This window comes from Kryptolebias marmoratus, linkage group LG11 (genome assembly GCF_001649575.2).
Source record: "Kryptolebias marmoratus isolate JLee-2015 linkage group LG11, ASM164957v2, whole genome shotgun sequence".
NCBI classification, from domain to species: Eukaryota; Metazoa; Chordata; class Actinopteri; order Cyprinodontiformes; family Rivulidae; genus Kryptolebias; species Kryptolebias marmoratus.
Window position 1 is genome coordinate 23,343,189 of NC_051440.1, and position 25,989 is coordinate 23,369,177.

Here is a 25,989-nt window from a genome sequence, read left to right on the forward strand (position 1 = left end):
GGGGGGGGGAGATAGGAGGAGGAGAGGGGGAGCTGAACAGCCATAGACTAAAAAGAGTCTGGTTAGGATAAGTCCTCTTACCTGGCTGAGCCTGTCTTCACATCGCCATCTGCTCCTCTGCTCCCTTCTGAGCCAAACACCAACAGCCACGCCAATCCCTTTACAGCTCCTCTGTCTGGGAGAAGAGGGAGTGTGTTTGCATGTGTGAAGGAGACAGACCGACAACGAGAGACAGAGAGGCAGAGGGTGTGTGTGTGTGAGGGAGCGAGAGCAAGAGAGAGGTTTGGAAAGGCAGAAACTATAAAGACACGGTTTGTGATTCCGTGTGTGAAGGTGAGACGGATGCAGAAGTCTGATGGGGTTTATTTTTTTTCTTCTCTTGTTTGTATCCTGGAGGAGAGCGAGATCCACAGGCGGCAGCTTCGTCTAGGTATATGCAGCAAGAGGCTGTGCGGTAGCCTTGGCAACAGAGCCAGAATGAGGGAGAGCCAGTGAGGAGCTGGAGAGGGAGGAAGACTGTGTATGTGTGTGTGTCTGCTTATTAACAAATTTGTTGGACATGAATCTGGTCCTGCCCTCACCAATGTAAACCAGTAGGTCTGGAGAATAATGCAGGTCATGTTATATGGAAACCATCATCAAAAATCTGAACTAAATAAATAAACAAAATATGTACAAAAATCCAAAACCAACAACAAATGTATCCTCCTAACAGACTTTGGACCTAATTAGATCCCAATCATGTTAAACCTAGAAGAATAAACCACAGTCTGGCATTGAATGATGGTGAATAAGGTCGCTTTAATTGTCATCTGCCATCTTGTAGGCACAAACAATCACCACTGCACCAAATATGTATCAGTTACTACAAAATACACACTAGTGTAAATCATTTAAATGTTTTTCCCTGTGTGCGTGTGTTCCTGTGTGTGTCTGTTAACAAAATTCCGTATTGATAAATGGAGGAGTGTTGTTAAAACTTGCAGGAAGTCATCATTGGATGAATCTCTACAGCTGATTGTCTTTTGGCTTAAAAAAAACAACATAAAACAGCTATAACTCTGTCGATTTTACAGATATTGACCTATATTTTGGTTTGGTGGCAGCTGAGACTGATCTCCAACACATATTCTGACAGCTAACAAAATGTGCAAGAACTTTGTCTAAATTTTTGCCATTATCTACCTATCTGTTTGTCTGTTAGCAAAATATCTAATCAACCACAGGAGAGATTTAAGTAAAAGTAGCAGAAAGTAATGACTGACTGTATATCTACAAGTGATTAACTTTTGGAGTAAATCCAGTTTAAGATGGCTGCCACAGCTAATCAACAAAAGAAATGATTATAAGTCAGTTTTACAGATATTGAGCTAAAATTTGATGATACCGTGAGCGTGACATCTAGAAATAATGCATGGGATTATGTTATGTTCAAGGTTTGACCAAAACTGCTACAACTCCATAATTCCTCAGCTTATCCTAAATCTCTGGCATGAAATGTGGCGGGTGATATGCATTCCTTCAAGGATTGCTTGGCCTTTAATTCAGGAACCAGGTTGACGCTGCCGAACTAAGACAGGTTGGAGAAAATCATCAAAAACTGAGAGAGACGACGGGCCTTTGAAAGGGATCCGTCTTTGCAACAATAAGAATAGTTCCAGCCTGATATGTTACAGCAAGATTTCCATGAATAAATAATGACATCAGTGTTTTTATAAGTGACATGAATGTGTGTGTGTGTGTGTGTGTGTGTGTGTGTGCGTGTGTGTGCGCGTGTATAATGGGGGGAGAGTCGCATCATAACACATCGCTGAGCAGTGAACACCCCCGACTGTCGCCTCCTCTGCTTCCAAGCTGTACGCTCTGCCACCCACCTCAATCTCTCATCTCAATCAACACCCCCTCCGCCCTGACTCCCCCCTCCACCATCACCCAGGTCTATTCTCTTTTCTTTCTTTTTTTTTCTCCATTCTGCATCATTTTCATCATTCTCCCATCTTGTCTCTGCCTCTCCCCTCCTCCCCTCCTCAGTTGCTCTTTTTCTCCTTTAAGACCTCCTGTCATTTCTTGTTTCTCCCCCCTTTTAGTGAGCTGCTCTCTTCCTCTCCCGCTCCCTCCTTCCTGTCTGGCCATATGGTAGCCTTCCCCTGTCATCTCTCTGAACTCAGCAGCAGAAAACAGCAACACGAAAGCTCGGTCAGGGAATACAAACATTGCATTTTTTTCCCCCTCATATTTACCACAGTGTAGAGATTTCCCGATTAGCCTCAGTGTTATTATTTGCTTAGGAAAAACACTATTTCAGTGTAGAATTTCACTCTTGTTAATGAATAATGAAAAGAAAACAAAAATTTTATTACTCAGAAATACTTGAAAATGACCATTCTTCATCAGTCAGTAAATATTACTGTAAAATTGCTTATCTTTCGGTGAACACATGTTACATTATAGCATTTAGTCACAGCTGCTGAAGATAAATACAACTTCTTAAACACAACACAAAGTTTTGCTCTTTTGGCTTTTATGTAAAACATGTTTCTGTGATGACTTGTGATTTATCATTTTGCGCACATCTACTGCTAAGCAAACTGTTAGACGGTTGCGATTACTTCACTTATTTCTGTTAAGAAACCTGCAATAAATGAACACTCGGCCACTTGGAGGCAGCAGAGCAAGCTGTAAAAACAAGACAGAAAATGAACTTTTAAAAGTAATGTCAAATTTTGCAAATGTTTTAAATGTAAAGCATGGCAGAATACTTGGAATAAGAAAAGAAAAGAAAAGCAATATACAAACGTCAGCTAAAAAGACCCGAACTGAGATTTGAATAGTAATACAAACCAGCACAGCATCAAGCAATTCACACCTCTTTAATAAGAGTTTAGCCTATTTTTACTTACCACAAGACTGTTAATTGCCTAAACATGCCAGAGACAGTTTTGTATGTTTGAACTTTATAAAAGGGCCACAGGAGTTAGCAGATGGAGCTAACAGGATACTTTTATGTGCCTTCAGGTACAGACATGAAGGTTCCTGCGCTCAGTTCAAGAAGGCAGCTGTATGAACAAAGCACAAAATCTAACAATAAAAACTCAAGCCCTTACCATGACTTCAGAATAAACCACAACATGTCATTGTAAAGTTTGTTTTTTATAGATTAAAGACAAGATATATTGTGTTTATGAGCTTTGGAGTTCTCGTGGGAGAGTTCTGTTAGCCAGAGCAGGGACAGATTTTTGTTTTAATACAATTCTGCTAAATAGTAGTTTGTTGTTCTGACATGGAGAAAAGTAACTGAATCCTCAAACAACATGAAACTGGACTGAACAACTTCAGAGTCCTCTCTTCTCCTTCCATTTATCCCCACGCCACTCCTCCAATCAGTTAAGTTGCCTCTTCTGTACTTTTTTAACGCTATCATCCTTTTTCCTTTGTTTGTGACAAGGTTTCAACTAACCTTATTAACAATAATCATAAAAAAGAAATGATCTGCAGTGGCCTTGAGGGGTTCAGTCATCTGTTAAACTCATGCATGACTTCCTTGTTCTCTCACATATTGACAGTTTTACTTAAAAGTCACTGGGGGATGCAGTTACTGTGGATGAGTGACAGATCAGAGCAGCATGTTGCCATTACAGCGAAAACAGGCCTAAAAAGTAAAACCATCTCATCATGTGTCAAAGAGACAATGGTGCAGCATTCCTGTGGTAACAAACAGAGGCATCTAGTGGTCACAGCGACTCACTGCTGCTGGTGTTTTCACAAATTGAAAAAAAAGGGGCCCATGCTGATCTCATTGTTGCATGCCTGTGAAACGTTCAGCCAAGTGATATTTCATGTGGCAAATTCTAACAAGTTAATTGGGCTTAAAGCCTTCCTGTGTGTCACCAAACTGATGCCAATCTCAGATTTGACTGTGACTCATTATGTCACATCCAAAGACGAAGGCGGCAGCTCCCAGCCTGACTATCGGGAGCCAGAAGAACAGTCTAACACAGGCAGAAAGCTAATCTCGCTGCACATTTGCATCGGACGGAATCAGGGAGCTGTCCTGTCCTGGTTACACAGACATCTGTGGGGAGAAACTATTATCTGCAAAGTCGAATGGAAAACAGCGAGACATGTTTCAGCTCGAGTTCATAAAGAGCAACAATGACTTAAATCAGGAGTCAAAATGAAAGCAAAACATCCATTCCCTTTTTCTGTTAGTTCAATGAAATTACATTTTACATGACCTCAAATTTGCAATTTAAAAATAAATGCAAACCAAAAACAATGGACAGAAAACTTCTTTAGATTTTACTCATATCAGTTTACAGAAACACTGTTCCCTGTCAAAGCCTGGCTGAGCAGGAGGAGGTTTTATTCAAATCTGCATTGTCTAATAATAGCTAAATGTGTGACCTGATGATGAAATGTTTACCTGAGAGTTTGTGTTCACAAAAGTCAGCTTAGGACAAACAAACTAATTTGATATTAGTTTGACAAGTTAAAATTTAAAACAAACCAAATCTTACTGTATCGTTGTCTTATTAAGCTACTTTTATCTTTTAACCAGCTTTTATCTAATTGTAGAATTTGACAAGTATTTTGAAAGTTTTGGTCATTCTTTTGCTACTTTTAGCTTTAACTGACAGCTTTTAGGTAGCAGTTTGGCACTTTAAGCTTTGAGCAAGCATTGTAGTACTTTAAGCTTTTAACTATTTGATCAATTTGGCTAACATTTTGTTCTTTTTAGCTTTTGCTAGCATTTAACTATTTTTAGCGTTTCACGTTGCTATAGGTTAGCTTTTAGCAAGTATTTGGCTTATTTTAGCTAGCTTTTTTTCTACTTTTTTCTACTTTAAACTATCAAATTTCAACAAGTTTCTTTCAGCGCTCCACATTTACACAAATTTTTCTTAAGCTCTTTTTTTATTTTTCATGTTGATATTTTTGAGCTTGTTTGGCAAAAATCTGAGCTTCTTGTTTTACCTGTTTCTGTAGTCAGATTTACTTTTGTCTTCTGGTTGTTTTATTTTGAAGAGCTCGTTGTTTTGTTTCACTCCTGACCTCGATAAAAACCTGGTCTTTGTTTTCCACACACCTGTTGCCTACCTGTCTTAGTTCCTTTGGGATATTCAGTATTTAGCTCAGGTTTTGTTCACATCCAAACTTTTGTTTCCCCCAAGTTTCTTGTTTCTCTTTGCTCTCATGTTTTTTTAGCCCATTCTTGTTTTTTAGAAAATACTTTATTTTTATTACAAAGAAATGAAACTAAGTTTATATGCAGAAGATTTTCAGCAGTGTTTATCAGGTTATAAATGATGAAATTTAAGTTTATTTTTTGCAGAAATGCTATTAGTTCAAAGTCAGAAAGAAATTATTTCCAAAAGATTAGATTTTTTGTTTTCTATCAGTAATGATGAAGATCATCCATAAACCTCAATAAAACATGAATGTATTTCAGTACATGAAGGGGAATTACAAAATTATCTCAGTGAGGTTTTGAAATATTGCTTAAACTCAATAAAAATGAAATAATAGGATTACATGAACAAACTGAATATTACAGAATATTAGGAAAAAGTTAGTTGAAAAGACGTTAAAAGAAGAGAATAAATCAATAAAGTGACATAATCTATTGAAGTTTAATTTTATTTTTCAAAGCCAAAACCTTCATGTTGACTCACGCTTACAGCGTGGAGTAAATAAGTGACCATTTATTGTGTTTCCTCTTTGATTCAGTAACTTTTACTTTTAGTAAGCAGATCATTTATGATTTGTCTCTTTTCAAATTTTCCATCAATTGGTCACTATAAAATGTTCACAACATTTATCAGAATCAATCATTTTTTCAGGTTTTTCAAGCTGTTTGTTTTTTCTTTTAAAGGAAATGACACTAAGTGGGTCAGAAATGCCTCCTCCCAGTTCCTGTGCCATCATGTAAATAAATTTGACACATTTCTGTTGCCTCAGAGATGTGACCCTGAATTTGAAGGAACAGGTTGAACGATGTACATTACTGTAAGAGCTCATTTGTGCATGAGATGCTGGACTCAAACAGCTGTCAGTTCAAGTTTATAAAAATGGAGCTTAAATTAGTTAAAAAAGAGATTTATTTTACCTCACTGCATCCATTCTTACCTGAAATGTAAGAAAATGCTATAGAATTGACATTTTCTGTAAAAATGCAGAGTGAATGACTGCCGAAGTTTCTTTAAGAAGCTGAAAATGAGTTGCTAAAGCTAAAATAAATGGAACACTACCTAAAAGTTGGAAAAAAGGCTAGTTAAAAGTAGCAAAAGGCTAGCAAAATGCTACATGTAGCAAAAGTCAAGCTAAAAGTACCAAAAGTCTGTAGAAGCTAAAAGTAAAGAGGCTAGGTAAAGGCTAAAAGTAGCAGGATGGTAGGTAAAAGCTAAAAGTAAGAGAAGTCTAGCTAGATGATGAAAGAAGTAAAAGATTTGCTAAAACTATGTTTCAAAAGCAGCCGAATGGCAGCTAAAAGTGGCAAAACAAGACAAGAATAGAATCCGTATTCCCACCATTTAGGATTCGTATTTGAGGTTAAAAACAAATCCTGATCATTTGAAATGACGTCTCCCCTCTCCGCCCCTGCTGCAGGGCTCGGTCACAACAACCCAACATCATACGCTCTGCAGCTTCCAGATTCTAGATTAGGAGTCTGTTTACTCCAGAGCTCGGCTGTAAACAACAAACACCGACGGAGGAGATGGACACTCACATGTTCATCGGCCAAAACAGCAATTATGAGCAGTTCCTAAACATAAACAAATGAGGCCACACAGATGGAAAGATGCAGCGCAGTTACACGCCTTCAGTAAGACAACAGAAGGGCTTTGATCCCACTTCTTCTGTATTTCTGTGGAGCCATGAATTAGAGGAAGTTAGCTGAGTTTATTGGTTTCAACTGAGGACACGGATGGGTGTGTGTGTGTGTGTGTGTGTGTGTGTGCAGACACAGGCCTTTAGATATTTTAAAAGTGAGGTCATAGATGGATATTTTGCTGTTTGATGTTTTACCCACATGTCCTTCAGATAAACAGCTCTGCTTCGTTGTCCCACAAGTCCCAAATCAACAGGTTTTTTTTTTTTTTTTTTTTTGGAACAATAGTTTTATAAATCACAGCTGCTTTTATTAACAAATAATGCAGCCATAAAACTGAGGTAGGAGAAGCATGACATTTCAGGACAAGGGCAGTTTATTTCTACAGTAAATAATTGCTATTTATTGTGTTTTAAAAATATGCATAAGCGATTTGAAATTTCTTCCCATGTCCCTTTTAAACAAAAAAACCTGAAAACAAAAATGAAAAAATTCCGATAATATGTTAAATAGAGGAAATAGATTGTTAAATGTTTTACTTAAAAGTGATAAATTCATAATATTGTGGAGCCACATTCTATTTTTATGGAAAGTTTTAGATCATTTCCAAAGAAAATGATCAACTATTTCAGAAACAGATAATGAAGGAAAAGGTGGAGTCTGCTGGAGTGAAACGGTCTGTGGGTCTTGTAACTGTGTGTTTTTTGTTTTTTCAAGTCATAAACAAACAGTTGGAAGATTTCTATCTATATGTTGGCTTACACATCAGATAATCACTTCTGTATTTGTACACACTCTCACATAAACACCTCCAGTTTGTGATGTTTTGGCTGTCAATTAACAATTTGACTCAGCTTTTCCTTTGTTTTATTCAATACTTATTTTTTAAAATTCTTTCAAGTAGATTAAACAATCAAAGGAAGATCTTTCTCAGACTATTTTGTGAACCTAAACTGGGTCACTTCGTCTCCGATTGTTCTGTTCTTTGAAGCTTGTTGCAGAAAACTCTGATAACCAAATACACGTCATACTGTACTGACAGGATCTTAGGAAACCCGGACAAGGTTACATTTTCTTTTTAGTTCTACTTTTCTTTTGACCCTAATGGTTCTAAAGACAGATTTTTATCAGGTAGTGGGTTTATGAAAACAAATTGAAACGGTGTTTAAACATTTCTCCAACTAATGTTTTCTGACAAATGTCATCGAAGGTGAAGTTTGTTTCATAAAATAATAACGTCTGGCCGAAGAACAACAGCAGCAGCCCTGATTTACATTGTGTTTGCATTCTAGATATGTATATAGGACTGTTGTTGTGCCTCTCATTGTGGTCTGATGTGAGAGCCAAACCCAAAGACAGCAGCTGCGCCGAACATTTCCATCTATTCAAAGCAAAGAGCAATCATGTAACTTTATGGTTCAGAGCGTGCTTTGCTTTTCCGACCATTTGTGCTCCTGTAGACTTTTATTTTGTTGAATTTTTGCAATTGTGTTCCGGATCGATTCAAGAAACAGTTCAAATATTTCTTCTTCTGGTTTTAGTTTGACTCCTGAAAACTGAACTGACCTGTGGTAAAAAAGATAACGTGCCACATTCTTAGCAATGTGGTGAGATATGGTCGCCTCAGGGAACCTCAGAACCTCATAACCTATAAGTCATAAGAGTTATAAATCCATAAACAGACTTCACAACAGAGCAAATGTGCTTTGACATAAATAAAATGTAATGATGCATTCATTTAATTACAGTCCAGTGCATTTTTGCTGCACACACATAAAAAAAACATGTTAGAAGTTTGTATTTCTGAAGAAAAAAAAACCCAAAAAACATAAAGGTTACCAGCATTTTAGTTGTATGTAAACATATTTTAAGCTTGATTTCCACTTTTACCTAATGCTGTTTCATTTTTATTTTAACTTAAATTTACTTACTTTGACAATTTACCATTTAATGATTCTAGCAAAAAAAAAACATCAAAAGACATTTTGAACTCTTCATAGCAAATGTTCACTTTGAATTGAAATAAAATCATATATTTGCCACAGTTATTGCTTAAAACATTAATAATTTAAAATATAAAAACTTGACTAACAGCTAATTATTGTAAATTAAACCAAACATATGATATTATATTTTATTTTTTTAAAACAGTGCCTTATATTGTTGTTGTTGGGTTCATTTGCACTCTAGATTTTTTTGTCTTTTTTGTTGTTATTGTCAGGAATCACAACACTTTTGTAACTGTGTGTTTTTATTTATGAGTCCTGCAGCAGAGTTTTGTTTTCTTATATCAGATGTTCTACATCAATCCTCACGGTTCTCACAGAACTCAGAGAGAATAACGAATGACATAAAATGAAAATGACATTTTACAGTGTAATTCGGTAAAAGGTTTGGGACAGTACTGATATTATTGATGTCTTTACTTAGACTATAAAGTAAAAAGGCAGAGATAAAAGTTCGGATCTACTCTATCAGCAGAGGAGAACAAAATCCAAGTAGAACCTTCGCATTATAAACCCAGTTTACTCAAACTGCATGTTTTGGTTCAGCATTCGATGAACACATCAATAATTATGCTGATAACTTCCCATTCTGCTTCATCACACATAAAAAAAAACACCTTTCACAATCATCCACGAAGAAATGATCGTGCAAAAGCATAAAGAACACACTGCACCCAAACGCTGGAGTCTGCAGATTACAATAAAAGAGCAAACACAAAGTGAAGCCTGTAAGAAAGAAAAAGGCACCAAATGTTGCAGCAGTCCCCAGAGGATTATATAACATTTCCTTGGGAATGGAGGGACGTAGTGACCCGTTCATATCATCTCTGTCTCCATTAGCCGCCATCAGCGGGCCTCTTTTAACAGCCGTTATGAAACTATTTGTCACAAAGTGGAGGCAGCTCCGGCATCCAGCGAACTATTTAAAGGTCAGAAAATCACCCACTCAACACCACACATCTTTAGCAACACAAGAATTAAGAGGCGTGAATTTCACAAGAGCACATTAGAGAGATTCACAGCCAGAGAAGCGGCCCCTGCTATTTTCAGTATTATAAAGTAATTTCCAGTACTGTGATACATCCACCCAAAAAGCTTTAAGCGTCACATGTTGGTTGCATCGGGCTCAAAATATCTTTTCAGTCAGTTTTTAGACATCTTGTATGGTTTAAATGCTGATGATTTTGCTAAAAGAATCTGACATTCAAGGAAGTTTGACCAAATTTAATCATGAAAGCTGGAATAAAGAGAATTAAACAGGTTTTAAACGTGCTTAAACCATTCTGTCACTGTTTACATGACTTCTTCAGTTATGTTTAGTGCAATAAAATGTGTTTGTTTTTCGGTTTAAGGTTTTTTTTCCCTTCTAGGCTGACCCGATCGTCGCATAAACCCAACATGTTCTGATGGAAGGCGTCAGTCAGAGTAAATAAATGTCCTGTCAGCAGAGAACTCAACTGATCCGAGGAGGGACGGCATCCAAACAGAAGGATTCATACACCCACACCAACATAAAATAACACATTAAAATGTTAGACCAATTAAATGTTGGAATAGATTTGTCTGAAGCAAATTATAGTGATGGAAACATTAGTTTGAGTCATCAGTTTATTTAAATTTAAATTTTTCACCTGCTGTTTCCTTTTCATGCGTGTGAAAGGTGACCTCATTATGATTTGATCATGTTTACAAAGTTTATTCAAATAACTTTTAAATGACATTTTGGTTTTAAATATTTACATTTGATTTGTTACAGCTCTGCAGTAACTTTTAGAAAAAAGAATTCCTGAATTTGTCATTTCCTGGAAAGCCATGCAAAACAGTCTTGACATGTCACATAGGGAGTTAGACTCATTTTGAATTGAATTCAATTTTGTTGTTCCTTTAAAATTTAAATTTTAATCAATCTAATGCAAACTTATGGTGGGGTGGGGGCACCTAATGATTAGAGCAGACTGGACTTTGTGCCAGAGAAGCAAAGGCTTCTTTGTCCTATAGTTTGTCCATTGAAATGAAGATTTCTGGTGAAAAAGAAGCTAATTAGCATTAGAGTTTAGAAATACAACTGTTTCCAGAAGCTGCTGATGCTATGTAAAATGTAGGGGAATACAGAAATGGATGGTTTTTAAATACTGTACATCGTTTATTCAATTTAAAATAGTACAAAGACAACACAGTAAATGTTGAGACTGATCAATTTTGCTGTACTTTTTCTTATGTGTTCGTACTGAACTCAGTTCAGTGATGTGCTTTAAAACAATGGGTCAGGTTAAGTGTTAGAAAACTATTTGATTTGAACATAAACATCCCCTCACATGTGTGACAGAGCTGGTTCTGAACGAGCCCAGAAAAGTGAACAAACAGATTACTTTATTGTCAAATTGTGTTTGATGGTCATTCTTGAATTGTTTAGGTGACAGTAAAAAGAGTCAGTAGCAGACTGTAACATCGGGAAGAAGGAGAAGGAGAAGCTGGAGAAAAAACCGAGGGCTGAAAGAGGAAATAGAGAAGTTGTGGAGAGCCGAGGCCTCAGAGGTGCCAGTGGTCATCCGAGCACTCGGTGCTGGAAGAGTGGCTCCAACAGATCCCAGGAACAACCTCCGAGATCTCTGTCCAGAAGAGAACAGCTGAGATACTGAGCAGAACCCAAACCTCCCAGGCCTCTGGTAGAGGACCTGAGCTTGAAGTGAAAGGAGAACCGCCCATGTGGAAAAATAGGGTGAACTGGGTTTTTTTTTCTTTCTGATAAGGGATCTTTTTACGCATCACATGTTGAGACTCATGACAAGCATTTGTCTCACTTGGCTGAAGTCTCATCTCATTTCTTGCTCTCTGCTGATGTGAAAGCAGACCTGTTATCTGCAGCAGGACCCGCCTGAAAGCCTTGGTTCTGATGGAGAACTGAGAGGAGCTCAGGTGGAGTTCCCTCACTCCAAGTCATGGAGAACATGCGGTTCGACCCGTTCTGCTGTCTGAGGAAGAGGAGGATGGGCCGGGCGGGACTTTTCCTAGAAGTTAAACTCTTCAGAGAGACATCTCTGATGAGACTGAAGCCAAAAAAAAAAAAAAAAGGAAAAAGAAAGAAAAAGCTCCGGGCCGGTGATGATGATGATGATGATGAGCTCCACTGAACTGAGCTCCCCGCCCGCATCACGCTCCTCCCTCTTCCAACAGCGACAGCAGAAAAAGTTTCCACCCCCCCCAAACTCTCACTTTTTTAAACTTTCCTCATGTAGCTGAGGCTCGACGGAGAGAGAAGTTCAGTCCGAGAGTTTGAAACCGAAGGAGAAGTTTGGACATGCACGTTTTTAGAGAGTAGAAGAAGAAGAAGAAAAAGAAAAAAGTTTTTTTTTTTGTTTTTCTTCTCGAGCGGCATCATGAAGCCGCTGCTGAGCTCCAGCTTCCTCCTGTGGACTCTGCTGCTCTTCAGCTCTCTCCTTCAGGTAGGAAAGCTTTAAATGAACAGTTGATCCAGACTGGAATGAAAAACTGTTCCTTTAAATGTCTCCAGGAAGGATAAAAACCCCGCTTCGTTTAAAATGTCGAGCCGTGTTTTGGTCCCACGGCTGCTCCAGTCTTACACCTGTTGCGCAGGTAGACAGCGAGCGCGCACTAAACATTGAACAAGTTCACATTTATGATAAATATCAGCTGTAAAACCTACTTTTAGCTCATTGTCACCAAATTAAATGAAGTAACAGACGTTAGATATAATATCAAAATGACAGCTGAAGAGTTTTAAAACTCACAAAGATGCGCAAATCTGTCAAACTAACTAAAGTCATACATAAAACAAAACATCTTTAATATTTATTATTAATATCTGACCAGATTTCTCTGTGCTAAATGTGTGTTTGTTAATGCACTGCTGTGTGGAGAAGCTCCAGCAGAGCAGAGCCGAGCAGAGCCACCTGTCCTGGTCCCACTGGTCTGTCTGCTGGGAGGCAGAGAGGTTCAGGGAGGTTGAGAATGGCATGTGAGGAGATGTGTGTCCAACACAAAGGGGTCAGGAATGGAATGTGCTTCAGAACCAGGACTTTGTGGCGTATATGTTGGTGAGACAACAGCTAAAACGGTTTAAAGATGGGAAACTGTTGGGAGCAAAAAACCAGGAGATTAACTTTTCGTTAAGGTACCTGTAAAATGGGAAATGGACTGTATTTATAGAGCACCTTTCTAGCCAATCAAAACACTTTACAACACCAGTCTGCGCTCATTTACCCATCCACACACACATCCACACAGCACTCTGCAAAGCTAATCTAATCAGTGCTTTAAACTCTGTTCATACACCGATGGGGCACGTCAGAAGCAAGGAGGGGTTCAGCGTCTTGCCCAGGGACTCGTTGACATATAACGGCTGCCAGGAATCGAACCTCCAACTCTCTCATGTGAGAGCGGCTGCCCTAAGCACTGAGCTGTAGCTGCTCAAAAAATGTAGACTGTAAAAGTATTTAAGGTTTGGCTTCACTTCTCTAAGTCGTCCTGCTAAATATTCTAATATTGAGTTTATTTGCGGAGAATATCAGCGACCCGTAGGAAGGGCAACATGTTTTTAAAAGGTTCGAACCAACACATTCCTGCCAACAACTTCTGGGTGAACTTCAAAGAATCTCGGCAGCGATCGCTCACATCCAAACAAGCTCAGGAGGAATTCCTTCACTCAAAGTTATGGAGAACATGCAGGAGGACCCGTTCTCCTGTCTTTGAGGAAGAGGACGGGCCGGCCTTTTCCTCGAAGTTAAAGTCTTCAGAAAGACATCTCTGATGAGGCTCAAACTTTCTCAGAGTTCATCCAAATCTCTCTAATGGTTCACGAGATATTTTGCTAACAGACAAACTAGGATTGATGCCAGTTTTAAGCAATGATGATGAATATCACTTGGAGAATGGGTTGTGAATGACTCTCAGCTGCTACCACATGAAATCTTAGCACAATATCTGTAAAACTGACATTGTTATAGCCACATTTTGTGTTTTCTAAGGTGAGTTGGCTGTGACGGCCATCTTGATTTTGTTGGCCCCAAAGGTTGATCAATTGTAGAAGTATGTGCAGGGATTATTTCTTGAAAGGTTCTTTAAAATCTGGCCAGTGGATCATGAGATATTTTGCTAACAGACAGAGAAAGTTGACTGCAAAAATTTAAAAGCAGAATTTTAAACAAAAATATTGTAAAATCTGTTTGCACTCTAAATTTGTGATGGGAATCAGTCTCAGCTTCCACCACACCAAAGTTCAGGTCAATATCTGTAAAATTGACTGACTTATAACTATTTTTGTGTTTTTTATGGCTGTGGTGCCCATCTTGAATTGGAGCAAGTTCAAATGTCAATCATTTGTTGCTGTCCATCCACCCAGTAGCTCATTAGCTATTTTGCCAACAGACAAACACACAAACTCACGCGCACACAGACATGGGCAAAAACATTATTACCTGCCATTTGCCTTTTGGCGGTGGGTGAAACATCTAAGTTTGGAGGAGGACAAAGTCCTGCTTTTGGTTCTGCAGAGCTGACAAAATGACATTTATCAGCCGACAGTGACACTGCAGCTTCATTCTCCTTTGTTCCACATTTAGCACCTGTCTGTTTAAAAGCATGGAACATTTTTTACATTTGTCAAATTGGAACTGCGTTTTCACAGAGCAGACAAAAAGAGAACAAAGATTTTTATTAACAAAGAGCCTGTTTTAGCTTCGCTGCCGCTGAAACACGAGGCAGGTTCGTGTCAGATGGAATAACTACCGAAGTGGAAACTAACTCGATATATTTAACAAAAAGCTTCACTTCTCTGACAGAAAGGCGCTGCTGTGGGCAGAGGCGGTGTGACAGTTCTGGACCGCAAACCCTTCAGCAGAAAGTGAGGACTTTCTTTGGGTGGACTGAGAAAAAATGTGTGATTTTTGACATCAGGTTCAGCAGCTCGAGCGACTACTCGTGCCAAAAATTACCATTTTTTTCTTTTTTTTTTAATGCAAAAGTCACCACACCTTAACCAGACTCTTAAAATAGAGATATCAGATGAGAAACTACCCACAATGCACCGTTTACAGCTAAATCTTAAAAAAGCATGTAATGGAAGGAAGAGTGAATAATCCTTGGACTTTTTGAATGAACAGTCTTTTTCAATTTCTTACCTCTACTAATTTTACAAATGATCAGTGTTTTAATTGAACAGCTTTTCTCAGCACCCACTTTTTGGCCCTGTTGGACAGGAAGTTTTAAGACATAATGAAACTTATTCTTATTTTTACACAACAGTATAAAATGGATAAATAAAAAGAAAAGACAAACCTGGATTACTTTTTAAAAGGACGTAAAATAGTGAGGGCTCACTAGTTCAGTCAGATTCTAAGAAAAACATGGTGAACAGAGATATGCACAGTAAACTACGCATGCAAATATAAACCTGACGGCACCACAGCTGGTTTCTGGGCTGTTAACAGAGATAAAAAGACTCTCTGACTTAGAAAAGAGTTTCCTTCAGTACTAAACAGAGTTTTTAGTCTGGATTTACTTGTATAACTTAGCAGACAAAGATTAAAGGTTGAGGATCAGGTTTTATTTCTTTAACCTTAAACAGATAGTTCAGAGCTTTTGAAGTGGGGTTTCTGTGGAAAGTTTATGAACAGTTAATAATTTACCTGCTATAGATTGCTTTTTTTTTAAAAAAAAAACAAAACAACAAAACTTCCAATGTGCAATGGTTCACATAAACCCTGTTTTCTAAACCTTTCCATCATTATCACCTTTGCACAGAATACACTGTTATTTATTTAGAAGTACAGAAAGCAGCAGCAGTGGAAGGTAGCTGTTTCACCCCCAGTGCAGTCTGAAGCATTTCCAGCAGGAATAATATAATATTTCTGCCAAAACTAAGCATGTAATGCCAAACTGAAAGCAAGGTAAAGGTTCATGACGTTGGGATTGCAAGAACCTTGCCGAAAGTTTTTATATTGGAGCTGTTTTGAGGCGGGAACAATCCACTTTCTGTCCTTCTGTCCGTTCAGATGAGCAATTTAGTCAGAATTAAACTGAATCCTTACTGAAACTGTTCAAAGAGTTATCTACAACAGGTAAGATATTATTGTTGGTGACTCAGTTGTGTGAAAATTGGTGACTTTTCTGTTGCGGTCTCACTGAACTCTAAGTGTTTGTGACCCAGCAGCCAACATTAGTGAACCCTGGTTGTTACCCTCACCATGGAGGATATGTTTTCAGTAGCGTTGGTTGGTTGGTTTGTCTGCTCACAAGATTACTTAAAATCTAATGAACAGATTTTTGATGAAATTCTCAGGTTGTTAGAAGAAACAATTGATTAAATTTTGGTGGTGACCCGGAACACGATCTGGGTCAGTATATATTTTAATGACGCTAAGACCTTGGTGGAGGGTTTCGCTCTCTGAGTGCATCCAGTGTTTCATGTACTCGACTTGCAGAACTGTATTGTAGGCCATGGACATTATTTTGTTTCCACATCATACCTGCCTCGGCCTGCTGTGTCCCCACCTCAGCAGCTGCCCCCACGTTTATAATTTGATCTACCTTAGTACACTTTTTAAATAAAGACATGGAGATTTGGACCAGTTTTAAATAACTATTATTGATCGGTGTGGGATTTTAGACCTGGACGTTACCCATTATCCTCTGACTGTGCAGATGTCAACACACAGCTCTAAGCAGAGATCTTAAGAGACCAGAATTGAGATAAATTCAATTCAATAGGGGTTCGAGATGTCCGTGACAACTTTGACTATTTGAGAGGAAATTTGTCACACAATCTCAAGCGACAAGATGCATTCCTCTGTGACCCGTACAAGGAAATCCAGAAAGCCCATGAATGTTTTGAGACACTTTGAAGACTCCCTCTTGAATGCTGTTTGCCAGCTGGTTGCAGCCCAGTTAGACACAACCTTAGTTGTTTATAATCTTTCCAAAGACGCACGCTTCAGAGGAGCAGAACTTCTGCTTCGAGTTGTAATTTCTCCCACAGAGACACGTTAAGCAGGACTTTCTTGTTCAAAACCTGCCACACTTTAAACATATTTGTTCCTTTGATAAAATCAAAGAGAAGAGGTCAGGATGTCAACTTTTTAGGCACTTCAAATAAACTTTTGAATATTTGCTAAAAATTTGAAGGAGCCAGGTCATCTCGGTCATGCTACTGAGAAGCAGTTGTCTTTCTGTGGTCAAATTCAATAAAAAACATAATTTAATCTGGTTTTTTTCCTAATTTTTCTGCTTTAACTGTTAAGTCTTCTCTCCTTCCAGCTCTAATTTTAACATTAAGGCTTTAAGAGTTTCTCGTTCTCACCAGATAGTTGGTGGCTGCGGGCACGGCCTCTTAGGTCATGGAAATGAGTCTCACATAATGACATCCCAACATAATACTTTAACAACTCAAGGGTACCAGTCCAGATTTGACTAAACACATATCATATCTTCACATTTATGACTCTTTGTAGATTTAAAAATTTGTTGTAAAAATCTTTCCACAGCCACAGAGGCAGACTTTCTCAGTCAGCCACAAAGCCCACATAAAAAAACAATGGGAGGTTAAAAAAAGAGAAACGATAAAGTGATAATAAGGGGAAATATTCAGCTTCCTTTTTTGAGAAAATGTGTTTTCATGCTAATATTTTTCCATACATATACTTCTCGAATTTTCTCTTTCAAAAAAAGAAATACTCACAAGGTTAAAGTGTAAAGTTTTTCTGTTTGGCTGAAATTTTAGCCTCCATTTAAAGATTTTTAAAGAAGAATTTTAACCATGTACATTTGTTATTCTTTACAATTCTACTGAAGCAATAGTTCAGAACTTGTAGAATAGAAATTAAAACCTGTAATCCTTACCTAAAATGTAGGATGTCTGATTTTCAAAGAATAAATTAACATTAAAGATATTTGCAACTTTTTTACATGACATAAATAAAATGTGTGCACTATTTTTTTTAGAAGTCATTTATTCATTTATTACAATAACATTTCATGTTTAAACTTTACAATTCTTTCCTTTATTAGGTTTTTTTTGGGGCCATATTTTTTGCCTCTTTCTGTCAGACACATTTTGAAAATGGAATTCTTAACAGGCCAGAACTATAAAAAAAGTCAAGTCTGATTTGGGAAGCCCAGACCAGAGAATGTGTGTGCTGTAGGAGCGCGTTCAACCATTAATGACCCATCCAGGAAAAGTACAACACTTTGCATGAGATTATCATGGTGTGAAGTTTTTCACTGTTCCCCGTTCACTGCGTCCATTTCTCTCTCATTCCTCTGCAGCCAGTAGAAATAAGTAAACAGAGCTTTGCATCTTGCAACAAAGGAATGCTGACATTTTCTAACACTTAAAGAGATGCCACACTGAGAGGATTAATGTCACAGTGAGGAGCTGGAATTCCACTTTAATTTCATGCACTTGTTGAGAATGTGCATGACGGGAGATGACGTGCAAAGACTCGCTGTTGTCTGACACGTCTCTCTGTCCAAATCTCATCTCCTTACTTTATTTAAATTTCAAAACATGAGTCTTTGTGTGTCTTGCATTGTTGCTTTAAAGTGCACAAGTCACAAATCAAGTCCTCCTTTGTGGGATGTTCCACCCACTCACCCCCACCCCCCCTTCTCCACCCCTACAGCATCATCAGGACAAGTCCTGCTCCGAATGAACATCCTCAAACATGCTGCTTTTGACCAGGAATGAAACTGGAAGCTGCACATGTGCAGTTCAAGATGGATCACAAAAAGTCACAGTTCCCCGGCTCATGGAAATGAGGCTCAGGCTCCTCTAGCTGCCTGAAAGGCCTCATTGTCAGGAGATAGATATCATTTTATCAGAGGCTTCTGAAAAAGTTTGACTCCTCTAGGGTTGATAAGTAATTATACTTTTTTTTCTTCTTTTAGAGCTAAATGTTTGGTAAAAACTAAAAATAGCAAACCTTGCTTCAGGCTTGGTTTACATCCTCAGTGACCTTGATTAGTATTTGAAACTGCCACCTAATTGTACAGTTCGGTTTCTTTGAGTAGAATTCTGAAACGCAGTAACTTTTCTCATCATTATCACAGTGCAGACAAAAACAAATTTACAGTTTTACTTTAGCCTAACTGAAACTGTAAAGTAGCAGCTTTGTAGTTTCATAACTAAGAATCAGTTATGCTGATATATTTAACCCGCTGCAACTATTTCTGATATAAAGAGCAGCCTTTTTCAGCTTTGAAACTCTGAAACTTGAACATTCTATAACAAACACAGCCTGTGGGATTTAGAAAACAACCTAGAAATCAATTAACCAGAATGAAAATGTGCTATTGATTATGAGCCGCATGCATTTGAGTTTGTTTAAAGTTTAAACTAAAGCTGTCACTTTAGTTTATCTAAAAACACCACACGATGTATCGTGGGGACTCAGTGATCTTTTCTGAGATGCTTCTGTGGCTTCTCACACTCAAAGACACACTTCAACATTTTGCAAGAAACTTTAAAGCCATGTTTATAAAAGGAAAGGTCTGAGGTGAAGTGAATGACATTGATTTTTGTTTAGCCTTCAGAGGAGGTTCTCTGTATTAATCAGCAATCTTTATTCTTCTGCTGTACTTGTTGGAAAGGATTTTCACTTCTCCTCAGTTTTGATGCAAAATTAAATATTGAAAGTTTTTGTAAGAATAAAAACTTTTAGTGGATGTCAACATGAGGTAGAGCTAGTGTGCTTAAGCTATGAAGAAAATAAAGTTCACATGGAGTAAAGAGTCATATCAGTAACCTTACATGAAATGAGTCATTTACTCACATTCACAGTCAAACTTCTTTTTATTATGTAAAGACATTAAATGCTGTGTTCAGTACAGCAGCGAGAAGCCAGTTACTAATATTACAAAACGTCCAGCACACTTTCGCTGGTAAGTCACACATTCAAGCCCAACTTTCACACATTTCTCACGGATCACACTTCAATGCTCGGTGTAACGGCCCAGCCCTCTGTGACCAGAACCCATAGGTGTGGGCATGTATTCGCTGAAGTACAGTTTCCTCCTGCTGCAAGCCAGCAGCACTATGAGGAAGCTCTAATGGTTATACATTGTAATCTGATGGGTATCTGCAGGCAGCAGCTGAGTGCTGCGCAGCGTCAGAGACAGTAAATATCACGTCACACATTTCCATAACCACTGATGTGGCCCCTGATAGCAGCAGCAGGACTGTGGTGTGGGACGCTGATACCTGCACACAGATATACATATAACTCAAGTTAATAAGCATGGGAAATGTTTGGAGGCAGTGGATATTTTTAGGCACAGCTTGTTTTCATAGTTCATTTACTTATATTGTCCCACAGAAGGATCCTTCGTTGGAATTTCATGTTGCAGTTTTCAGTTTTGTAGAAAGGCTGTTGGGCCTAAATGTTAGAAAATATAACATTCTTCCTTTCAGTTGTTCATTTTTCAAATCGGCTTTTTCCTTTTCAGGGTTGTGAAGGAACTGGTACCTGATTCTTACTTAGGGAAAAAGTCAAGGACAGGTCACTAGTCCATCACAGGAAAATATGAATGCAAATTTATAAAACTATAAAACTTTCAAAGTCTTTTGTGTTTGGATGAAAAATAGGACCAGTTGTACATTTGATGTGCTGCAACAGTCAGACAAAGACCACAACCTATTAGAAATTATCAAATTTATTTCAGATGTTTTTGGTTTTTTTCAAGCAATGCATTTAATCAATCAAGTCTTTATTTGATAGAAAATCTGAAAATGTTTTACAATATTTAAACCAGTTTGGTCTGAAACTAAACATGAGTTTAGAAATTAATCTACAAATTATTTCATAATGAAAATAAAACAACTATAAACTAACTCCTTTAATCCTGCCTAAATTGTTACATCATAATCTTTTATTTTTTATTTTTTTAAGCAGTAACTGGACATTTTCTTGATTTGCACTGTCGCTTGTAATACTTTATCAGGCGATTCCTGAATGCTTTTACTTGTCAGTGCAGGACTTTTATCTTGTGTTATTAGTAGTTTCACCTGTGTAAAGAAGTTAAATTCTTCTGTTGTTGCTGATTAAAGACGAGGAGCTTATCCAGATACAGGTTTTGTCAAAGTGCATGAAAAGCTAAATGTACCATCTTTAAAGACATGACGGATTTGTTGTGTTGCAAGTAATTTAAAAATGTTGATTGTGATGAAGAACAAAGCTGTCGTATAGCATTTGGTGCACAACAAAGGAAGGAGCTTTATAATCTGCCAATGGCTTCAACGTGATGGCAAATAAACCATAAAAGTGAGACGAGTGTTGAGTTATTCGCCGCTGTCGTGTGGCTTTGTTTTCAAATCTTCGACCTTAATTAGGTAGAGCTCTGAAGTACAGGATAATGCCTAACCCTAAACATCCTTAGTGCTGTTGAAATGTGTTATTAAAGGTCTCTGGGTGGTTGCAGGAAGTACAGGAAGTTATCTTAGAACAAAAAACAATAAGTAGGTACAGAGAATGGCAGGCAATGACCCTGAGATAGAGAACAAGCTCCAATGGAAAGGAGAAGAAATTAGAAAAATATCAATATCAAAAGTATCAATTTAGCGCTGCAACAAATGGAAAATGTATTTGATGTTTGCGTCAGAAAACAAACTTCTGCATTTTAAAGAGGAAAATCTGCAAAGAGGATATAGATTTTAATAATATCTTCACATTCAGACACGAAAAGCCACAGCCAAACACATGCAGTCTTTACCGTCGACTGCAGGAAAGACAAGTTTTCTCTGAAATACAAGTTTGCATTTGAATTTGAAAATGTAAGAAATCGCTTACCAACCTTTTGGATGTTTGAAATTACTCCTAATAATTAGACCTGTGGTCAGTTTGAGTGTAACGCCTGTTGACAGGTGAACTCAGTGAACCAGTGAGGATGATAAGTGTGTGTGTTGATGTCCTGTCGTTCTCACAAACTCAGAAGCTCTCAGTCAGAATCAGTCACCTTTCTGTCTTTGATCAAAAAACACCTGTGGACGTAAACTGCTAATGTGTAGGAGGATTTTAAAAAGCTTCATTTGGGATATTTCTTTTTCTTACTTTGACTCTACATTAAAATGTTTTATTTTTAAATTGGGACACAATTTGTTGGTGGTTTTAAGTGTTATTTGACAAACAGATGTGAGGAAAAATGTGCCTGTATTACAAATCCAGAAAATTGTGAACTAGTTTACGTGAGGCACCTCTGCAGTATCTGACTGTGGTCTAATCTAATTTAGTGCTTTTTAAAATTGTACAGTATTTGCTTCTAGCTGATCAGGGTCTTCCAGCTGAAATGCATGGTGGAACACGTGTCCTCACAAGCAGGTCTCTGGTTTGAATCTCTGTCTGCGCCTTTCTGTGTAAAACTGGCCTGTTCTGTGGATGTGTGGGTTTTCTCTGAGCACTTTGGCACCCCCCCCCCCCCCCCCNCCAGTCTAAAGACATGCACGCTGACCTTATCCCTAAAAGAGTGAGTGAGCTGGTTTTGTCTCTTTGATGGACATAAAATATGTTCAGGGTGTCCAAAGTCACTGAAGTTACAGAATTGTAAGGTAACTGTGAATAAAGCTAACAAGATCAAAAAACGAGCTGTGTCAGTCTTATTTTTTGTTATTCAGAAATACACAGGTTGTGGTTTGAGTCAAATAACATGATTTTGCAGAATTTACAGCCATCAGTGTCTCCTTTCTCCACTCAGCAAGTCAACAAGGGCACCGGCAAGGCCTCAGCCATAATTTTATGACTTAGTGAAATTCAAGGTGAGGGGCGGGGGGGTGTTGCAACTATTTTCTTTCAGCTTTTGTTCTCCTTTATCAGATTGAGTTAATGCTAAAGGGCTGATCCCTGAATAAACACTATTGAAGGTGATTTCTTGATTGTTTTTGGGTCTGAGTGTTATTATTCAGGAAGGAACTCTGGTGTTATCAGGAGGCTGACTGTTAGGAATCTGAGGGAATCAGAGGGTGGCAGGCTGCCTTTAAGGGTGATGTCATGTTTACATAGCGGTCTGTACAGCCATTTCCTCCTCCTCCTTTCACAGACAGGCCCAGTCAAAGGGGCACAGATAGGATTCGGGTCAACCGGGGCCCTGGCTGAGTCTCAGGAGACTTTGTTCCCCAGTGAACATTTAATCATACCCCCGATGGGAAAGTCTAAAAGAAGAGAGTTAAAATTGGGGTGTGTAGCAAAACCAGCTAAATAAATCTCAAAAGGCAACATGCACAATATTTACCAAATTCGTATGAAAATTTAATTATCTTTCTTGTGGAAGCCTGAGCTAAATGAAAGGTGATCTTAAATATTTTAGGACATTATTGCTTAAAAGAGGCTCCAGTTTTGTGGCTATTCTCTCTAAATGAGTGGCAGAGCGTAATGGCCGCAGTCATTGTCTTGTTTATTTAACCAGGGGAAAATAAGTGATTCTTAGGAAGAGGGCCAAGAGAAATAAAACTTCTGGGAGTTGTGGCTTGGAGAAGTCACATCCCCAGAGGTCATTTTAACATGAATATTTGTGTGGAAATAGGAGCTTGTCGTGGTGTTGAGATGCTGCTTGTACACTCTGGTATGTGACCTTTATCATGATCTCATGAAGCTGGAAGAGTTTCAGCTGAAACGTGTACATTGCATCAGTTTGTTTAAAACATTTCTTCTACCATAAACTGCTTTCTAAAAAAGCCTTATCATAAAGCCATGCTTGTCCTTTTTTAATAAGTGTTTTTATATTTGCCATTATTTCTTCGGCGTGCTTGAAACCGTGTCAGAGAAGTTCAGTTTCAGTTTTCTCAGATTCTCAGAAAGTTGACAGTTCTGGTGTGGTATTAAATAAAATTGTGACAAAGACAAAAAAAAAATATTGAATGGAAATAAGCCAGCTCTTCAGTTCCACTGTGGTGAAAATCTACAAAACATAGTTAATTATTTTGTTAACTCGCTATTTGTAAGCTCCATGAACAGGGTTAGGGTAAAGCTAGCGTTGACTCTCCTATTAAGGGCAAAAAAAGACAAAAGAATCAAGAGGTTAGGGTATTAAGATTTACATTTTATCTAACTCATAATCATACATTGTGCAGTATATAGTATTTATTATATTTAGGTATGAAACATTAAACTATGATGATGTCAGATCTCCTAAAGCGGACTGTAGCATCTCTTATCTTTCACATTGTTTCAACTTCCTGTAACTGTAAATTACTTTTACAGTTACAGGAATTTATTTTAATTTATTTTTAATTCAAACTCACAAGTTTTGACTATTGTTAATATTTCATCCTCAAGTCAAGTAGATACAAAATAAAGGCTGAAAGTTGTAACTAATTCCCGTTCAGCTTCCTTTGTAGAGTTTTTTAAACTGTGTGAAGTGTCTGGAGTTGAATGCCAATCTCTGTTTTGTTTACTATGAGTTTAGCAGTTCAGTTAACCAACATTATAAGCTTACGTTACTGTTTCCCTTTTCAATATTTCAGAACTAATGCCAGCACATCCTTTAAAGAAAGGGAAGTTGTTGAGTGTTCAATATTTTTCTTACATCACTTCGGCCACACCAAAAATAAATCACTTCATATTTTTTAATCACCCCCCCCCCCAAAATTGTTTTCACTTTAAAACCTCTTTTGTCTTAAAAATAAAATGTTTTATCTAATTATCTTAGCACTTGGGGACTTTTAACAAGAAACTGTGAACTGTTTTTTGGGTCTGTGTTTAGAGATGGGTGAAACAAACAGAAGAAAGTTAGTTATTAAGAGCCTTTCCACACATAATGGCAACACAAATACTTCATAATGACATTTGTCATTACAGCTGTAATACAGTGGATGTTGCACAGTTTTGGGAAAATTTGCAATTTGAAAAAGATGAACCATAGCTGAAGTAGTGTTTGAATTCATCTAATCCAAATACTATCATTACTTAAGCAAACATATTTAGTATATTGCTTGTTAAACTCTCAAGATTTTGAAAAAGCAGAAGTGCTATAATGATGTCATTTATGTTGCAAATTTCTAACTTGTATTAACCCGCTCAGACACAGGGCACAAGTTTGGACACATTACACCAGCAGCCCTACACATTATACTTCTTCAAACAAGCTGTCCCTCCTGTTAAATGACAAAACATGGGAAAGTTTAGTGTCACGGTTGGCCTATTGAGCCACTGAACTTTTAACTCCTCGGGCACGGCAGCATAAAATCTTTGTCTTTTTTCAGACAGAAGGTTGAATGAGGAAAAGTTACACAGCGGACACTAATTTGCCTCGATGGGCAACATGCCATGCAAATTAGATTCTTCCTTTTTGGTTTTCCTTGTCTGGTTATAGGCTTAGTTTATGTGTAACCTGTTATATAAATACATTTCTTACTCAAATGTGCTTTATTATTTATTATTTACTCAAATTTAATTTATGCCAAGACATGGACAGCACATAAGCAGATGATTTAATAAGTTCCTGTTATTAAGGCAAAGCAACCTGTTGAAGAGTGTTGGAAGGTAAAAATACTGCCAATAATAAGGCCTAGGATTTCTTGACGGATTGCACGTTTCTCTTAGTCTTTCATGCCAGAATGTTAGATTAAGGTCATCTTATGTTGAAGCTTACAAAAACATTGCAGCTTCGCCTTTGGAGGCAGGTGATAAAAATAAAATATTAAGCTTAAAATATTCTTACATTTTTATTAGCACAGCATTTCAGCTGATAGGGTTATATATTAACATTTTAGCAGACAGATCATGCATTTTGCGTTTAGTTTAACTAAAAGCTGAACAGTTTAACCTTGATACCATGATATTTCTTGTTGTAAATTAATGATTATCTTACTGAGACAGAGAACGTTGCAGGTTTGAGCGATGAAGCCACACATTTAATGTTTAGCTGAGTTGCAAACAGTCTGGATGTTTAACTTTGAGCTAATCAGTAATTTGGAATCAGGGTTGTGATGATAACCACATACAGATCCGAGTTGGACATGTGTGACGGGGGGGAACATACGGGAGGTTACGGCTCAATGCGATCAGCATTTGTTTGCTGTTTTGAAGTTTGGGACATAAGGTATCCAGATATAATCCTACAAGGAGGAAGAACCATTTTCTCAACTTAAGTTTCCCTTATTTACCCATCAGGCTGTGGGGGATTTTAAACAGTCAGGGTCTTCTTCCTAATTTG

At 37.8% G+C, this 25,989-nt stretch overlaps 2 protein-coding genes across 3 annotated transcripts in view; one reads left to right on the forward strand and one right to left on the reverse strand.

Annotated features, from left to right (window-relative positions):
- The window catches only part of ptpn5 (protein tyrosine phosphatase non-receptor type 5), a 45,654-nt gene that overhangs the window by 14,252 nt on the left and 5,413 nt on the right, over positions 1-25,989 (reverse strand). Inside the window, exon 2 of one of the 2 annotated variants that reach the window (XM_037978382.1) lies at positions 82-175. The gene's annotated coding sequence lies outside the window, so the exon portion shown is untranslated. Of the gene's footprint in view, positions 1-81; positions 479-25,989 lie in introns of those variants that run through there. The other variant, XM_017418857.3, reaches the window with a different exon arrangement.
- Positions 11,822-25,989, forward strand: part of ptprja (protein tyrosine phosphatase receptor type Ja) — a 34,710-nt gene continuing 20,542 nt past the window's right edge. The window contains exon 1 of the mRNA XM_025006525.2: positions 11,822-12,278. Within this exon, the coding sequence (XP_024862293.2) occupies positions 12,213-12,278 (66 nt within the window). The 5' untranslated portion in view covers positions 11,822-12,212. The remainder of the gene's footprint in view (positions 12,279-25,989) is intronic.